Raw genomic sequence first — 19,964 nt, forward strand, 5'->3', positions numbered from 1 at the left:
AGATTGATTTAATAAGAAAAGATTCTATTTGCGCGTCGAAGCGGTTAAAGCCTTGTTTTGTTGTGCAGTTTTAAGACAAACAACATCAACAACAGAACGCCAATAGCTATTGGAAATTATGATATTGAAAATAAATTTGCATCAATTAAACGTCTAGTTGAATACCCTTGAAAGTGACTCATCAATTTATTTTGCCTCTAAAAGGCAAATCACTTGCTCCACTTAAAGCCATTTGATTCTAATTTGTGAACAATATTCTATCACTGACTTTTCAGGCTTTCTACGATATCTTTAGAGTGGAAAGCACTTCAATCAACTTCTCGACTCCGAGAAAGTGCGAGTTATGAGGCTTTCTCTTGATATGTGGGCTGCATTGTTTACAGAATCGCGCTATTGTTGATATTGGTTATGGCACTTATTTTATACGTACCCCCGTTCAGCGTGAACTTATCAGTGAGATAGCGTTCCTTATGAGACCAATGGTAAACCGAAATTTTGAGGAAGCCGCTGGCTTTTGTTATCGGGTTGTTGCTCGATGAATCTTACTTCTTGTTAAAAAGTCAGTTCTTGAATGATGGAATTTGCAGACGCATACTTCTGCGCAGATCTACTTAAAGTTCTTCAAGTGTTCCGTATAGTTCGCGTTTGGGTCCTAGTGGTCTTTATCTGTGAAATGAACGGGAGAAACGAAATAAGCCAAAGAGCTTTTGATAGTATTCACTCATAAACTGAATAAAAAGTTTCCTTAGACTCCCCCCCCAAGTTCCATGAATTTCCATTCAACCATATCCTCTACATAATTTCGCAAAATGCATGAATGTTTGTTGATTGCTGCTAGAGAACACTTCCATCTTCGGGGAAAGTACGCGAAGCACATATCAATAGCAGGGTCAAAAATACTATAAAAATTCATAACATAAATGACTACGACTAAAATATGGAAATTCGATCACAGTGCTCGCGTGTTGAATTCGCAATAATCGTTCCGATATCGATATGCTTCTGGCAGGCTCCCCTTATCGAAAGCACATCATGGAATTCATACAAATTTATCGGTTGCGCAACTCAAACGAGTTTTTAATAATTGCATCGAAGTATGATATTGAGGAGAACATTTTCGGGGATGACTACGAAGAATTGAAGCAAACAGAAATTGTTATTGATGTCCCCGCCATCGAAGAAGAGAAACGTACATAAAATTTGTCTTTTTATCTTTCTTGCAATGTGGAACTTTACTCAAGTCTGTCTTCTTTCATTTCAGATGGTGATAAGAAGAAATCATCGCTACCAACGATCCCTACAATTACATACACGGTTGGAAATCGCGACACACTTACATCAGTTGCAGCACGTTTTGATACCACACCATCCGAACTATCGCATCTCAATCGTTTGAATACTTCATTCATATTTCCGGGTCAGCAATTGCTGGTTCCAGATAAGTCAAAAGCTGATGGTTCCACCGAAGCAACAGATACAACAGCCACAGCATCGGGTACCAGTGGTGGCGATGAAAAACCAACATCGGCATCGGGGAAATCTAGTCCAGTCGACAGGAAATCTTCTAAGGAGGAATTGGTTCCGGAGGAGAAAGGTAAGATCAGGTTGAATTTTGCAAGGTATTGCATCTCTGATGTAGTCTTCCGATAAAATTATGATCGAATTAGGTTTTAAAAAAAGTAGCTTGAGAAGTATCCATAAAAAACCATAACTTTTGCTGATAATTATGTAGGAAAATTCAATAAATTTCTCGACATTTTCAAGACAAAGACAATTCCGTCGATTGAGGTTTGTACACCTCCTTCATTCTTATGTGGAGTTCACAAACACACGGAATCATTTCTCTATTACGATATTATTTCATTGTTGACGAGATTACCTTTTTTAAGGTTTTGTGTAAAAGAAGGGATTTATCCTCTGTCTGTCTCTCTACCACACGCACTTTTCTCCAAAACGGCTAAACCGATTCAAACGAAATTTGGTGGACAGATGGGAACGACTAAATCTCACGCATACAGTGAGTGACATAAATCTACGTGGGGTTTAAAGAGGGGGAGGGGTGGGGGGCGTCTTCCATACATGCAAAGGGGGATGTAATCTATTTTTTCACCGGATATAGCCGGATATAGTCATGGTACAAATTAAAGATTAGTAACAACCGAAACTGATATTAGTTTCGACGTGGATTGTAAAATGCGCGAGAAAGGAGTTAAAATGTGGACACTTAAAATGAGACAGGACTCATTTTGGAAGCTATCCAACCTAAAAATCTGGAAAAAAAACCAGAGTGTACCACTCTTATATGAAATCTACGCCTCAAAAATAGTTCCAATTTCGATATCTGCTCAAATAAACTTATTAACAGTATATTGTCAACTTTTAGAAATTGACTGAAAAAAAACCTTAAGTTTATCCTAGGAGGCCCAGGCTAGAGGACGGTATCATGCATACGTACACCAAGCTTCATGGAAATTCGACTATTAGTATCAAAGTTATAGCAGTTCAAAGTTTCGAATTTATTGCATCTTAAGACATACAAAAGAGATGTTGACGTCATAATTAACAAAAATAATTGACGTTCGAGTGAAATATTAAAATTCCAATCACGAAGAATCTACTTCCCTCCAGCCCTTTTTAAGGTGTTTGCACAAAACCTTATTAAAATCGGTTCAATGTCTGTCTGCCTGTCTATCACACCCGATTTACTCAGAAAAGGCTAAACTGATTGTTACGAAATTTGGTGAGAACCTGTGTTCTGTGTGTCCCTTTACATGCAGCGAGTGGTGCCATTTTGTGTTGAATTTTAACGGGGGCTTCCTTAAATTTCATTTTCACGGAACATGGCCATGAGGATGGACTTTTCCATACCCTACATAAAAGCTATAAGCGATACCATGAACGTCTGGTTGTGGGTAGAATCCGGCTCAATAGGTTACTGTGCATGGGGGTAATCCAGCCGGGAAGGTCTATAAGGGCAATATCTACGGCACAAAAGAGACAAGGTAGACCTTTCCTGAGATGGAATGATGGCGTAGGCTAGAACGCTAAACAGCTTTTAGGCGTATCGAATTGGTGGCAAAATCAGGATGGCTGGAGCTCCATATTAAGGCAGGCCTAGACAGGATACCGGTTGTTGTGCCGTTGATGCTGACGAAGAAGTCCTCCTGTGTCGCTCTTCAGTTCAACTTCAACGTAAATCTGTTGAATTGCACTCTCGATCTTGTTCTCTCCAACCTATCTGTGCTTTATTTCTTTCAATATCCACATACTCCTTCGGTGTTCAAATTGCTTATCTCAATTCCAATCTTTTGCGCAAGCCAGTTAAATTCGATTTTCGAGATGTCAATTCCAGCGGTTTGAACTCAGTCCTTTCGACTATAGACTGGGACCCAACCCACTTTTTTAACATACGTCCACACCATCTGTATCTTTTATATTATTCCATCTCACCTGCTTCTTTAATAAGTTTCTTTCGCTTTGTATCCTTATGCTCTTGCCAATATGCACAGTTCGCCACTGCGATCCATCCAAAGCCACCATTCTAACTTCTGTGATTTTCGGTTTAATTGGCCCTCAGAAACTTCAAGTTCTACTTCTTCTATTTTCACCAAACTCGCAGACTCTCTCCCTAACTCGAAGTGACTCTCGTCTGATTTACTTCATCTTCTCCTACCGGTGTGGGTGCAAACTATCCCGAATCTTCTGCGACACCCCATCGTACCGCCGATCTATGAGGTTTACGAAAGATAACAGCCTGTTTTGAGATCACCAAAGAACGGTTTCCGCTACCTAGTTTTATTACTTTCGTAAATAGTTAGGCAATAGCAAAGGAAGTGCATGAGAATCTCTTTCTCAGATCACTGGGATCCTGCAAGCATTTGCACGTGTCTGGCTCATAAGCTCATGTCTCCAGGATTTATCGTAAGAGAGCCAAGTTTTTTCGATTTAGTGCAAGTAATGAAAATGCGCCATTTGATTTTGAGTTTGGAAGATTTCATCGCTGATTCTAAACCTTAAATGACGGCTTGACTGTCTGCCAAACTATATATATTTCGCTTAGGAGTGGAATCATTTCTTATGCATTGCCAAGGTTCTTTACATTGGAAGAAGGTGGCATTAATTGTCCGTCCAGTAGTGAATTGCATTAGGTCAGGTTAGTTTTTGCTTGATTTATGCCAAATCCTCACACAGCAGTTTATAGGCTCACTTTTTTCCGTGTTCCCTCCAAAATGATAGCGATAGGTAACATCTCATTTGTGACTGTTACCTAAAATATTGCCCTAGGCATCTGCCTCCCAGATCCAATTAGATTACCCTGGTTTCCTCCAACTTTATTCTGGTTTGAGCTGCCTGGATGGCTTTGGTACTGACATTATTGAATAATCTTTCTAAAATATGTCGAGGAAGGCAGCTAAAGTGTATTGCTTATTGTAAAACGTCCACTTAATCGTACTAATTACCTCGTGAAGAGCACTCTTTATAGATTTTCCTCTGAAGTAAGCGAAGTTCAACTGTCAATGAAATGGGTCAGTATCTCCATAATTGTCCTTGGAGGACTAAGACTATATAATGGAGGTAAGACTGATTGGGGTAACATCCTTTGCGGACTTATGTTCACTTTTATATAAAAACTACCCGAACGTGTCCCCAGGTGTGGGTTCCTATGTACGTTGGCCATAATCTTGCTGAGTCGTGATAGTACTCTTGTACAACTTCAGGTAATTTTCGAATGGCAGCTACTTTAAGCAGATGTTGAAGTTGTCTTCTCTAAGGGATCCATTTCCGACTCCGGTCGATCTACGGTGCAAATGCTGCCATTAACCGCTAATTCAGCTTCCTCTACTCAGTACTTCTCTGAACGTTTTATGGATCTCTACCACAAACATCATATCAAGTAGTATATACTAACTATGATCCAAGAAAAATCTGGGATTAGAAACTATCCAGTTTTCCACTCTGAAGGTCTCATTATCAATAAATATGTAGGGTGCTGTTAAGGATATCTTCCATGCCCTACAAAAATTTGAATTTGGAAAGCAGAATGTTCTGACCCCGATATATGTTGATAGTTTGGTGCGGTGGTGGTGGTTAAAATGCGACTCACCTCGTTTGTTGGTTTCCAAATTGCACCACCGTGTGCGCTTTGCATTGACATATCAGCATATCAACAGGGCTATTTGCCACGCTGTGGCAGAAAAAAACTAAATGCTGTAGGTCCGCAACTGGTGTCATAGTAAGTCACATATGGTGAAGTAACATACAAATCCTCTGTTCCCATTGATTCCAGTTTGACCAGGGTTAAATACTAGAATCTGTGTCAGGGGACAGGGAAGTATATAAGCCCTTTCTGGTGTAGAAGTAGGCGTTTCGCGTTTTTTTTTTAGCCGTAGAATATGTTCGTTCTGGAAATCTTTTATCGTAAATCTCTCAAATCCAAGGCTCCACTATTAGTGTCGTCTTATTTGAAGGGAACTAGGAGATTACCCTTACCATTGGTTGCTTATATGGTGGTCGACGTCCCATTTCCTCTTGTTAATGGTGTGTAATTTCTTCCTAAGATCGAATGCGCTACTTCGTAGACTATGTCTTATGTTGGCGTGCCTGGCGCTTATTGTTGCATTCACTAGCAATTGTCTGATATTTGACTTTGTCCTTTTCGTCTCTCTCATCAATCGTACCGGCCTCTCTATTCTAGGCAATTTTGTCAAACTTACGTCCTTTTCTGTGTTAGTTTCACCTTGTCGACAGTTTGGTCGTAGTTGACAAAGACAACACTACGCCTCTGATAATAATAATAATAATCGTTGGCGCAACAATCCATATTGGATCAGGGCCTTGAAGTATGTTAGAGCACTTCATTCAAGACTGTAACGGTACACCACAGTGCCCTCTGGGAGGCAATGTGGTCAGCATTGCGCTCGCTCGAGATTATTAACCTGATTTGACGACTGGTATCGGACATCCAGTCACGATAACAAAATCCTATGCCTTTAGCGAGATTTGTACCGCGACCTTCCGCTATGAGAGCCTAGCGCTATAACCAATTGAGCCATCCGAACACATAGTAGACATAGTCATAATAGTTTATCGAAACCATGATTATCTTCATTTCATTCAGAAGATTTCGCAAAATGATAAAGGTTGCAATGTTTGAACTATCATACTATATATGGTGGATGTATCCAAAGTTCCTACAAATTTCGGATGGATCATCATTGGAGTATGTGGTCGGACGTTATATAAGTTTCTGGTGATTAAGTCAGTCCAGCTTGCATGACTAGGGACTATCAAGTCTCATTTATTTATTTATTTATTTATTTAATGAGGACAATACACAGAAAGCAAATTTCTTATTACATATTGTCCTCAGAGGGAGGAGCAAGTAAATGGCATATTTTGCGCTTAAAGCTAGAGAGGAACATAGAGTCAAATGAACCAAGCTGTAGGGCATTGTAGGACCGGCAAAACCTCGGGATCGGAGAGTGAAAGTAAATCTCGAGCTCGGCGAAGGGCACATCAAAAATGTCCGCATTACGTGTGTCATGAGACGAGGCGATACGGGGAGTAATATCCGAGTTGACGGAGCAGTCCATCAGACCATTGCAGAGTTTGAAAAGAGTACACATATCAAGGAAAATACGGCGTTGCTGTAGGGAGGGGAGATTGAGGGTGCGGAGTCGTGACGGATAATCAACCCGTGGAAGGTTCTTTTTGTAAAAGAGGGTCCGGGTGAATTTGCGTTGTACAGCTTCAAGAGCGCGGCCGTCACGGATGCGGTAGGTGGACCAGACTACAGAGCAGTATTCAAGGATGTTTTTGACAAGGGAATTGAAGAGTGTTAAGGAGGGCTGGATTGAGGTAAAGTCGGACGAGGAACGTAGGATAAAACCAGACATTTTGGAAGCTCTATTGATGATGTCAACGAAGTGGGAATTGAAACGAAGTTTATCGTCGAATATTACACCCAGGTCTTTGAAGGAGGTCAGTAGTGAAAGGGATTGCCCACTGAGAGAATAGGGAAAGGATGATGGGGAGGGTTTCAGGGAATAGCGCATCCAGTGGCATTTGTTGACATTCAGTGTTAGCTTGTTGACCGAACACCATCGGGCTAAATTATCAAGGTTGGATTGTAAGAGAGCACAGTCCAATGGAGAGAAAACAGAAGCAAACAATTTAAGGTCGTCTGCGTAAAGCAAATACGGACAGGTGAGGATGGAGGCGAGGTCATTGATAAAAAAACAGGAAGAGTAGCGGGCCAAGTATAGAGCCTTGGGGAACACCAGAGGAAGGAGAGAAGGAACGAGATGAGTGACCATGAAAAGAAACTTTGCAGGAACGGTATGAGAGATAGGAGGAAAGCCAGGAGATGACTGAGGGAGGGAACTCTAGCGAAGAAAGTTTAGAGAGGAGAATGTTATGGTCAACGGTGTCAAAGGCTTTGGAGAAATCAGTATAAACAGCATATACCTCCTGTCGTGAATTCAAGCGTTTAGCAACAAAGTTGGTAAAGACCAGAAGATTTGAAGCCGTTGATCTATGTTTCACGAAACCATGCTGCTCTTTGACAATGAGGTGACCGAAGTGCGCGGTCAACCAGTCGTTGACGTATCTTTCTAAGATTTTGGAGCAAGAGGAGAGAAGGGAAATGGGGCGGTAGTTCACAGCAAGGGAAGGGTCTCCGCTCTTGAGGATAGGAATGATAAGGGCCTCTTTCCAGAGACGGGGAAAGTAGCATTCGTCTAGACTTTTGTTGTAGATTATACACAGGGGGAGGGAAATGTGTTTTCTACAGTTAAGGAGGAAGAGATTAGGAAGCCCATCGGGGCCAGGTCCGACATTGGGGTCAAGGTTACCAATGAGGAACTCAACCAAGGAAGGCGTAAGGAGAGGAATGGCTAGTGATTCGGAGGAGTCTGTGGTTATGAAAGGTGTAGAGGGTGAAGGGCTCAAGGGAGAAAACACTGAAGAGAAGTAGGTGCAGAGAAGGTCGCAGGATTGTTGTGGGGAGTTGGCAGTGGAGTCAGCGAAGCTGATAGAAGAAGGGACAGAATGAGTTGGATTACGAGAGTTGCGAGCGTGAGACCAAAAGAGTTTTAAGCTACCGCGGGCAAGGGCGGCTTCGACGCTCAATAGGTACCTTTTACGCGCCTTTCTGACCATTGACTTCACAGTAGATCGTATAGCTTTAAATTGAGCAAGGTCGGCGTCATTTTTAGAAGCCCGAAACTTCTTCCTCAGTGTATGTTTCAAGCGCATGTTAATATGAAGTTCCGTTGTGAACCAAGTTGGGAAAGAACGTAGGCAGGGAGGGGAAGAAGGGACATAACAGGAGAGGAGATCAGAGAGGATATTGTAGAAGGTGTTAACAGCTTGATCACACGATGAATTACTTAATATATGAACCCAGTTGAAAGACGCTAAAGCTGAGTTCAGACCGACAAAATTGGCTTTGCGGAAGTTGAACTTAGTGGGTTTACGCTTGGTTTTGGGTTTTGAACGAGGGAGCTCCGCTTCAAATTCAACCGCGGGATGGTGAGCGTCGGTTTTTACATACGGGGATGTGCCAGGAAATAAAGGGAGGTGGCGCTCAGGGAGGTTGGAAAGGAAGAGATCGAGAGTGCGGCCCAAGGAGTTTTTGGTGGTGTTGAAATTCAGGGCAGAGCAAGTATACATAAAGGAAGAAAATGGGAGGGAAGAGTAGGAGAGGTTGTTGGAAGGAATTGGAAGACTAGGATGATTAGGCCAGTTGAGCATGGGGAGGTTGAAATCTCCGCAAAGGAAGAAAGGGAGGGAAGGGAATCTGACGGTAAGGAGTTCAGACAAACTGTCAAACAATTCTTCATACAGGTGAGAAGGGCTAGCACAGGGGACATAAACACAAGAAACAATGAACGGGAGGAAGTTGGGCGGGGAGACACGAAGAGCAACACAATCAAAAGGAAAGCCAGAGGAGGAGAAGACGAGTTCAGCGGGGAGTGAATCTTTTATAGCAATTAGGACTCCACCGCCAGTGGACTTACGAGAAGCATCCCGGTCCCTGTCACAACGGAAAGTGGAGTACCCTTCGGGGAGCTCGGAGTATAATATGGCATCGTCTAGCCAGGTTTCGGAAATACAGATGGCATGGTGTTGATGAGCCAGCGCGGATAAATTGAAGGCCCCCAGCTTAGTTCTTAAACCCCTGACGTTCTGATAAAACATACGGATAGTGAACATGGATCCAGTTATATAGCCCGGCGAGGCAGGCGGGTTGCCCTGAAATTTACCCGCGAATTGGGGCGCTTATACGGCTTTATGAATACACCTTCAGGCCAGAAAGAAGGGTTGCCGAGGACATCAACTTCGTGTGTGTAAGTAACCTTGAACGATGCAATGACCCGGTCGGTGTTGTCGTCTTTTGTGAGTTTAATGCAGGACAGAGGAGAAAGTAAACCAACTTTGCTCCTTATATACTCCAGAACATCGTCCGTAGACGTTGTGAACGCTAGCCTGGAGATGAAGAGCTGTTTAGGTGGGGACGCCACCTTTAACTTGGGGCCACTGGTATGGATGGTTGAAGTACCAGGATATATGGCGGTAGCGGGAAGCGGAGCTTCGTTGGCGACTGGAACGATGTCAGAAAGTGGGGCGGCTGTGTTCCCATTCAAAACTTGCTGAGGAGGCTGCGGATATTGTCCCCTCGTAGGCGCGATGGAGCGAGACAGGATCGGAGGCTCGGTGGACCATAACTCGTCGCATGGAGGCCGCTGGATTAGGGGTGTAGAGCCAGTGGAAGCAACCCTGATGTAGGAGGGCATTACAGGCGAATTCAATACAGAATGAGAGGCCTGGTGCATAGACTTCTGAGACGGTGTTGAGGCTACATTGTTATGCACAGTAGAAAGCGCCTTATTAGTTAACGTCATTTTTAAGGTTTACTGCCTGTCTTTTGTTTTTCTTTTCTTTCTTTCGGATGACTTCTTCCTGCCGAAGCTTCTTTCCGATGGCTGCAATCACTTTTTCGACTTCGGTTCATATCCCCGTTGCTTTCACCATAAATTCCATTATATTTTCTGGTGTAAAGTGCTCCCTGATTGTAGCTTCTGATGTAGCCCTTTGGGCTTTGAATCTGGGGCAATGAAAAAAGACGTGTTCAGCATCCTCTGCAGTATTTGGGCACTTTGGGCAATATGGCGAATCATCACGCCCAAATCGATACAGACATGCTCGATAGTCTCCGTGTCCGCGCAAGAATTGAGAAAGGTCGAAACCTACTTCGCCGTGGGGTCGCTCGATCCATTCCCGAATATTCCATATGATTTTGTGAGTCCAGCGGCCTTTTTCTGACTCATCCCACTTCTCTTGCCATTCCGCGACAGTTTCAGTTCGTGCGGACTGTCGCCGACGCCAGGAGATTCTCCGGTGATATACGTTCGATCGTAGAGTCGTTGTATTTCTTTCTCCAGAATCTCAATCGGGACCATTCCTGCTATCACGCAAGTTGCTTCATTGGATATTGTTTTGTAAGCGCAACATGCTCGGAGTACACTTATGCGATACGTAGCTCCAATCTTCCTCTTATTTGCTATATTTTTCAGTGCTTTCAGTAGGATCGAACTGACCACCTTCGAAATAAGGAGTTGACGACTCGGCCTTGGGCCACCTATATTTGGTAGCATTCTCGCAACCAGCGCTCCGATATTATATGCCTTGGTTGCTGCACCTTCCACATGCAATCTGAAATTTAACCTCTGGTCAATCATTACATCTAAGTACTTAAGCACAGGCTTGGAATAAATTGTTTGCATTCCAACAATGATCATCATAGAAGTGTACTTTCTCCGCTTGGTAATAAGTACTACTTCCGTCTTATGTTCTGCGAGCTTTAGACCAGCATTCTCTAACCAGGACTTAATCTCATAGACTGCTTCATTTGCACAAAGCTCGACTTCTTCGAGAAGGCGTGCAACAACCGTCACACCAATATCATCCGCGAAATCAATGGAGGCCACACCAACAGGAAGGTCTAGGGTCAGTACTCCGTTATACATAATAATCCACAAGAGTTCATTCCTTCATTTGATCCGCAGCACTGAATCCTATCGATTAGAAAGTCGGCAACGATACGCACCAGGTACAACGCCTAAGTTGATTAGGGACTCAAGTATCTTGCTCCATCTAGTGGAATTGAAGGCTTCTTCACATCAGGTGTAATCACTGCACAACATTTGCCCTCGTCAAGTGCGGTCTTAGCTTTGTTAGCTACTAGGACAAGTGCATCCGTTGTAGACCTCTTCTTTTGAAAACCGAGCTGATTTTCGGAGAGACCGCCATCCTTTTCGGCAATTGGAATTAATCTGTTAGAGATTACTCGTTCGAATAGTTTGCCACTATTATTTAGAAGGAATATCGGCCTGTAGGACGAAGCTTCACCCAAAGGTTTGTTTGGCTTGGGGACTAGAATTAATTTCTGCTTCTTCCATTGTGTAGGAAATTCTCCTTCTTTAAGGCATGTGGTGAACGCCTCGGCAAATATATTTGGAGCTGTTTTGACTGCTGCCTTGAGAGCTTTATTGGGGATGCTATCCAAGCCAGGTACTTTATTTCCAACAATTTTATTCGCAGCTTCGAGGACCTCCTTTTCACTTACCATGGGAACATCGGCGGTGTCTATCTCGACAGTGGGAAGGTTTCACGAATACTGTAGCAGCGATTGACACCAAATTTGGTGCAAAGGTGGGAACTGTGAACGCTCACGCATACAGTGAGTTACATTCTGTTGCGCCGAATTTAAGGGATGTACATGCAAAAGGGGGGGTGTACATTTTTTTTCAACAAATATAGTCATGTGGGGTATCAAACGAAAGGTCTCCATTAGTACTTTCCGAAGTTGGTCTTAGTTTTGACATTTGTTGGAAATGCGGGTAGGTCGGGGTGTTGAAAGTGATCATTTATTTAAGGGGGCCATTCTCAGAAACTGCCCAACCGAAAATTCTGAAAAAAAAATCAAGAGGCTGCCACTATATGGTGGCTATACTCCGAAATACCTCCCAAACCGATATCTCTTCAAATAAAGTTAATTAAAGTATATTACTATAATTTTAAGTAATTGGCTGCGGAATCCCCCTTTAATTCATCTTAGCACGAGGAATGGCAGCAATGTAAGCTATAATATAGAGCTTGATCCTACCAAGTTTGGTGGAAATTGCACTATTACTAACAAAGTTATAATAGGTCAAATTTGTCTTCTTTCTTTCAAGATTTTTAATTGAAGTAATAAAAAAAAAAAACTTGTTGTTTCTTTTTCGTTGGTGTGGGTATTTATTCTTGCAAATACCGACATTTCGGGAACCACTTGTTCCCTTCATCAGTGCAAACAAGTTTGCCACACCGCATAATTTCACTCAGATTTTTAATGTCAATATCGCTCATAAGTGGATATTCTCACATAATATATGCATATATTACGTGTTATATACTAATGGGATAAATTCACACTCAAATGCCTTTATAAAAGAAATACACAAAACCTTTCATACCTGAAGCGTCCAGCCTCCGGTTTCCCGACTTGTTTTTTCAGTTTTCAGTAAACATTGTTTAACCTTATGTTGAGAAAAGACCAAGGCGACTAACGGTTTTCTTCTAGGGTAGTGGTAACCCATTAGACGCTGCCTCACCTCTGCCCAGGGAGCGGTGTCACCGAAAGTGGTTACAGGTGTTATTCTCCCCTTTTTATGTAACCGCAAACACGGGGTGGCTTCGAATTATATTCAACCTAAACGAGCCATATTTCAAACCGAATCTAAGCTGAAGCTAAATTTTACTTAGTTTCAGGTTTTCCGAGAATCTTCTACGGTTTTAAGCAAATTTTGTTCGCTAATTCTATTTACTTAAAGTCTAGATAAGCCGATTATATAGGGACTGCCCGCTATGTATGTTAACAAGACGATTCACAGGCCAAACAGGTGCAACCGTACATAACCATAGTCTCGGCTCCATCTTATTGCACATTATAGCATCTCCGAGATAATTTCATCTTCAAAATATCCGGTGATTCTATTTTAAGAAGCAGATAGAGCATCCTTCAGAACGGCTTGCACCGATGAAAGGAAAAACGTGATTTGTAGAGTAACATCCTTTTTTGAGCTCAAAAGGGAAATGTCATCTATTTTTTTCCATTTTAAATTTCCTGTTCCTGCTAGGATGTATTCTAAATTTATGTTTTCCAGGTGGCTCCATAAGGAAAGTTTCTCACTTTGAATTGACTCCAGCTAGTGAAAGTTTGTTACATTGAACACGATGAACATCTTTTCGATATCCGGTCAACAAGAAATAATTCCTAGTCAAGATGTGCTCTCTATGTATCCACCCTGACCTACTTCCGTCCAAATTTGTTGTTTCCTCTTTTTTGCAGATATTGATTGCAATTCAGTGTAAACTCTTTATAACAATGGAAAGTTCCAAAGCTGCTCCTTCTTTTTCCTACACAAGTTGTACCGAATATTTACACCTGGTCATCTGGGCGTAATTCTTGAGAATAGAATTCTACATTTCGGTAGACATGAACAAACATAGCAATGTGAAGGCTTAGAGAAAAGTAGAAAAGTGTTCCGTTGTTTAGTGAACTCGAATTAGGTCAAGGAAGTCGAATAGAGACAAACTCTATGGCTTTTGGAGATATTTTTAGCCTTAACGTGTTCTCACTAAAGATGGTAGCAAGGTTTACCAACAAAAAAAAACTGTCGACGGTCTGGGGAAGATGAGTTGTGATGTTTGATAACTATGACATCATAGATGTAGACTAGCTAGGCTTTTGATAGGAAAAAGATACTTTGAGAAGTCCTAGAAACACACTAAACCACTTCATACTTTTATGGGTAATCTTGTTGTTTCCCTCTCATGGCAAATGTAATTAAACCCAAGACGTAAAAATAGCTTACGACTAATAGACGTGTCTATATTTCTATTCATGCAAATTGCTCATGTTAAAAGCTGTAAGTAACGCTCTTAAAATTTGTTTTTATTTCAACTCTACCACATTGACCTGTCACGCGTTTCAAATGTCGTTTGAAACGACGTTTATCTTGTTCATGTATAAATACGAGTGAATGTTATTTGACTTGTAGAAATGTCCTCGGATTTTCATTCTTTTGGAATTCTAAAGCGAATGTAGTGAGTATCAAAGTGTCAGATTTATTGGAGATTAGGTGTCGGATTAGCAGAGATAGTAGGTAGGTTGATTCGCCTATTTAGTGCAGGTTTTCTGTCTCTGGCAAATCCTTACACACTTCAGTAAAAAACTTCAATAAGGTGTGTTGGTCTTGATCAAACTATTCCTTAGTATTTTTTTCGCGTAAATTACATTGACCATTGACACAGAAAATACTAAACTTCGGAAATCGCCTAATGGCTTAAGAAATCCCGCTTCCTTGCTAAGCGATTTATGGAAGGCGGCCAACTCTGTCTTCCATCTGATCCAACTCTTTCTATTAATGTTAATGGAGGGCACTCCATATTCTCGGTTTAAAAGGTGTACTTGCTTCAATAAACGCCAATGATAATATGACCCTGTATGGACAGGGTCAGTAGTAAGGCATGTAATTTTGTCTCAAAGAAGAGGACTTCATTTCCCCTGACAGTAAATGTGAAATTAGATTCATTTTTAAGTTAACTTTATACTCCAGGATGAATGTGTCTTAGCGAAACCGGGATTAGGTCGTCTAAATCGAATGCTTCATTCGAGTGTAGCTAAGAGGATCTCATACCACCATCTAACATATTAAGGGGGTCATCCCGTGTGAAGGCCGTTTTTAAGGTTTTGTGTAAACACAAAACCTTATTAAAATCGGTTTTCTATCTGTCTGTCTGTTTGTCTGTCTGTCCGTCTGTCTGTCTGTCTGTCTGTCTGTCCGTCACACGCATTTTTCTCGGAGACGGTTATAGCGATTGACACCAAATTTGGTAGAAAGGTGGGAACTGTGAACGCTCACGCATACAGTGAATTACATCCTTTTACGTCGAATTTAAGGAGTAGTCCCCATACATGCAAAAAGGGGTGTGTAAAATTTTTTTTCATCAAATATAGTCATGTGGGGTATCAAATTAAAGGTCCCGATTAGTGCTTTACAAATCCGATCTTAGTTTTGACATTTGTTGGAAGGGTGGGGAGCGCGGGGGGTTGAAAGTGATCACTTCCTTAAGGGGGCCATTCTCAGAAACTACCAAAGTGAAAAGTCTGAAAAAAATCAGGAGGCTGCCACTATATGGTGCCTGGGCTCCGAAATACCTTCCATGCCGATATCTGTATAAATAAAGTTAATAATAGTATATTACTACAATTTTTTGTAATTGGTTAGAAACCCCCTTAAGTTCATCCTAGTACCATGAAATTTTGCAGTGATATAGGCTATAATATAGAGCATAATCTTACCAAGTTTGGTGGAAATCGCATTATTACTAACAAAGTTATAATACCTCAAATTTGTTGCTTCTTTGAAAATTGAAGACTATGAATGTCAATATCACCCGAAAGTGGATACTCTCACATAATATATGGATATATTACGTGCTACGTACTAAGAAATACACAAAACCTTTCGTACCTGAAGCGTCCAGCTTCCGGTTTCCCGACTTGTTTTATGAATAAAAAAAAACGACCCGTCCGATTGCAATTATCCTACTTTGCGGACCGTAGAAATATGTATTAAAGAAATCGTAAAAATTTCAAAGAATTTTGTTGGATAGATTTTGAGCTATGGTGGCAGCCGATTTTCAAGATGCAGTTTCGAGAACGCATTTGAAAATTTAAATGTGATTATCAACAGTAAAATTTTAACTCACCATTAATCTGCTATACCTGGTCCACAGAGAGCACCCTCCGTTTCTTCAAAAAAGTCTTGTAAGGCCGATTGCTGCTCTCTGGTTTCAATTCTGGCTCTTTAAGTGAGGTCAGTCGATCGTAGTTCGGACCGCCAAATCCGCGCTTCATTACTGCGGTCGACATAAACCTGACATATGTGACCAACTTGACATCCCATTGTCACCAGGATTTTAAGAATGCCATTGGATCCTTCATTGAAAATAATTACAGCCAGAAAAGTGGCTATTTCTACGACCTTGGCCCCAGAATTAAGGTGTTTAGGAGCGAAAGTCCAGATCAATGCATTTAACGACTCATTGTTATTCTGGGTCTCTGCTCTTAAACATCTGTTCAAGAGATCACCTCGTGACAAATCTTCGTAGATTGGTTTGATGACTGTTTGAACTTCTCCAGTCAAAGGTGCCTTCTCGTGGTGGAAACTATCCAGTTCTCCTTTAGTTTCCGCTTTGCGCCATTTGCACCAACTGTCCTCGCCTGCTGGACAATTTTGATGCTGAGGATTTTCGTCTGTAGAACATTTATGGAAGAAAGTTGCCCAAATTTCTTACTTCATTCCTTCTATTGAATTTGCGTGTCGACGAATAGCTAGCCCAAAAAATGTAGTGAGGTCATTAATAACCTTATCAGTAAGTTTTCCAGCCCCTTTTCCACCAATGCCTTTGTGATTCTTCTTTGCATTTCTAAGCCGCGTTCCCATTCTTTTCTCGACATATCCTACGCATTTCTTTTTTACTACTACGTATATTTTATTATTTGCAGAAATTTGCAGAAATACCGGGCAAAACTCCAGCAAAATCCAATGTACAATATACAAAACTTGTCGCAATTGGAACATCCATGTTCATGCTTGCTAAAAGTTTCTTTGCTGATGTTGATGCGAAGTCCTTTTTCTTCTCTGATAACTATCGATTCCCATGAAATACTCGTTTTTAGTGCGATCATGACGTTGAACATTAAAGCGATCTCCCTCCGTACGATCTATTTAAAAAATCACTGAACACACAAACAGCACAATACTTACAACAAAATATAACTGAGCATAACTTGAAAGCCTTTCAGTGCTCACTCTAGACTGGATTATCCTTCTTATTCCAAACAGCAAATAAGTTTAGACAATTGATTGGTTTTCTATCTTTCTATATTTATACCTGTGTTCGAATTTATAAGGCTCAGGTAAAAAACTAACAGGCAAAAAAAAGATTCGATGCTCTTTCTCATCGAGTACTCTAGCCGCGGCTGCAAACTCCTTACCTGTTTAAAACTGTAATTTCTGAAGGCCTCGGAATATCGGAAAATCCCTTTGCCCACATATTCTCCACTATATATAGATACAAAAAAAAATTTCTCCAACCCGACACACGGGATGACCCCCTTAAGTCATCGTTGCTTCGGTTGGCCTGATGGTCATTTCCGATTTATTTTGATGGTCACGACAATTTCATCTAATGAATTCTCGTTGGTTGGTTCAAATATGTTTACAGGGCATCACTGGTCCAGGGCAATACTTGTGCGTCTCATTTACCGCAAGGTACCGTACATTGTCTTTGATAGTCGGCCACCATTCAGAACATGCGGATTTTGGATAAAGATGTTCGATGGTGAGACAATTTGGAGACATAGTTTACCGTTGGCTGATAGCATTGATCCGATTGGATCTGTCTCATTGACGTTGATCGTTAAAACTCTCAGTCTGAGATGGTGCTGCATGAGGCGATGATTACACTTTTGGATAATATGGTTGAGAACAGCTTTGTGACGCATTAGACTTTGAATGTCTCTTGTGACAGTATCCATGGCAAGAACAAAGAGGAGTGGCGACTGGGCGCTTCTTTGGTGAACACTGACAGAGGAACAAACTGATTTTGATATATCTTCCACATTTCGAACTTTACTCTTCAAATCGCTGTAAAGCAATTACCCAAGAGTTACTTTGGTACTAGGTCCTGTTTGGGGTTTTGGGGTTCGTCATCGGTGCTATACCAGAACCTCCGTTCCTGTAAACAGCTATCGGTAATAGCAGCGAGATAGGTGATACCAATCTTCGCAAGAGATTTTCGTATTAGGTTCCAATTCGTCGAATCGAATATATTCCTCTTGTCCCAGATCACTACGGCGCAATATTTACTGGTACTACCCTTTCTTTGAATAGCATCTTCGGCTAAGACAGTAACCAATTTAATGAAATCAATGGTTGATTTGGCTCTACGAAACCCATACTATCGAATTAAAATGCCTCCTTGGCTCTTAACAACTGGTGATAATCTATGTCTAGAAAACCCGCGCTAACATTTCTCGACACTGTCCAGAAGAAGATCTGTTTGAGGATGGCTCACCTGGAGGTTTATCAGTTTTAAGCAGCAATACCACCTTCTGTCGCTTCCATCTGCAGGAAATGTCCCTTCGGACATGCACGTTGCGAACAACTCAGCGAAATGTCCTTTATTGTCGCCTATTTTACCGCAGATCTCCAGCAGCTCTTCTATAGTGGTTGTTGAAGTTGCCATCACATTCAGGGGTCGCTGGAAGCCCGTCCCTTGCTGGGGAAATGACCCCGCGATGATTTTCAGCAAAAGGGTAGAGCGCGTAATCTGCGGCGATGGACCGGTTGTGAAAGACCTCATCACAATTCTGTGGGCGCTACCCCACGGGTTTACATCCGTCTCCAAGCATAGCTCCTTAAAGCATTCCCTCTTGCTCCGGTAGATGGCGAGCTTGAGGGTTTATCGGGCTTCTTTACAGACATGGTCTCTTTGCCGCTGATTAATTCTTCCTACCGCCCACTGAGCGGTTCGTCTGGATCGACTGCACAACAACGGCAGGCTGATCGAAGGCTTTTACTGGGAATGGACATTTCCTAGGCATGCACGCATTATATGCTTGTGCATATGCCTATGATGATGTTCTCACCGAAAGCTTTTGCAGACCAGCCTGACATCTTCCTGTTTCGGGCATGATGGTTCTCTGCTCTGTGGACCCTCGAAGTAAGTTCTGAGCAATCCTACAATGATTGAGGCTTATTTGAGCAACCTTCATTTTCTCATTTTAGTCAGCGCCTCCCTGGTTTCCGCGCATTTACCACCTCCAGTAATGTGGCGACTATCCCGTTCCTCTTTTCCTTCACACAATAGTTCTTCGGAGTCAGACATTTGCGATCACTTTTAGGTCGGGATCAGCTTTGACCTTTTTGAGTATCTTCGCGTAAGGCAAATTGCCCTTGTTGGGGATAATAATCACCTTTTGGCGAATTCGCGTTTTTATTTATTTGTTGGTAACTTTGATCCATTCAATGTTTTCGTTCCTCTTGGATTCTGCTACACTAGCCAACGTTCGCATTTTGGCCTTGTGCTTTCCCCCTTCTGAATTGTTAGTTCCGCTTTTCGAAACTGCCTGTATGTCCTTTTTCCTCTTTGGGGACTGTTGATTTCCTAGATTGTAATTTTATGGTAGTACGGTTATGTGGCTAGTTATACTATGTTTGAACACTTCTTTCTTCAAATCTAAAACTTTTGTAGCATTAGATGCCACGGTGGCCAAGTTGTCCACCACCGGGGTACTGCGAATCGAGGGATATAATCAACCGGGAGCCTGCTTCTTCACTCACAAAAGTCGCAAGTATTTGCTTTGTAAGTTTACTCCTTACATCTTCCATGGTGGTTTTATGTTCTGGGTATCATTCACATAGCCATTTTGGTCTACACACCAAGGATGAGCAAACACTAGCCTGCATAGTCTGAAAAGAAAGTGAATGAAAACATATTTACACAGCAATGGAAATGCCTCTATCTAGCAAGTCCTCAGGTCATTCGATTTACTCAGAAACGACTGAATCGATTGTCTCGAAATTTGGTGAGAACGTATGGTCTGTAGATCCTTTCCCATATAGCAAAGTAGCGTCATTTCTGTTCAAAATTCTTTGCAAAGAATATGGTCATATGGAATCTCAAGTTAGTACTTTTCCAATCGGATCCTATTTGTGATATTGGATGAAATATAAGAGAGTAAGGGGTCAAAATGTGAGCCCAAAAAAGTTGTGAGAATGTAATCAACCAAAAATTCCGGAGAAAATGTGTTTACATACAGTGGTCAAAAAAAGTTTGTGAACAAC

General features: G+C 41.7%; 1 protein-coding gene across 16 annotated transcripts in view; it reads left to right on the forward strand.

Annotated features, from left to right (window-relative positions):
- LOC119658683 (TLD domain-containing protein 2) overlaps window positions 1–19,964 on the forward strand; it is a 357,611-nt gene that overhangs the window by 218,181 nt on the left and 119,466 nt on the right. For 15 of the 16 annotated variants that reach the window (XM_038066255.1, XM_038066256.1, XM_038066259.1 and 12 more), the window contains one exon: window positions 1,262–1,594. In XM_038066255.1, the coding sequence (XP_037922183.1) occupies window positions 1,262–1,594 (333 nt within the window). Of the gene's footprint in view, window positions 1–11; window positions 1,190–1,261; window positions 1,595–19,964 lie in introns of those variants that run through there. The other variant, XM_038066257.1, reaches the window with a different exon arrangement.

Source organism: Hermetia illucens, chromosome 6 (genome assembly GCF_905115235.1).
Source record: "Hermetia illucens chromosome 6, iHerIll2.2.curated.20191125, whole genome shotgun sequence".
Lineage (NCBI taxonomy): Eukaryota > Metazoa > Arthropoda > Insecta > Diptera > Stratiomyidae > Hermetia > Hermetia illucens.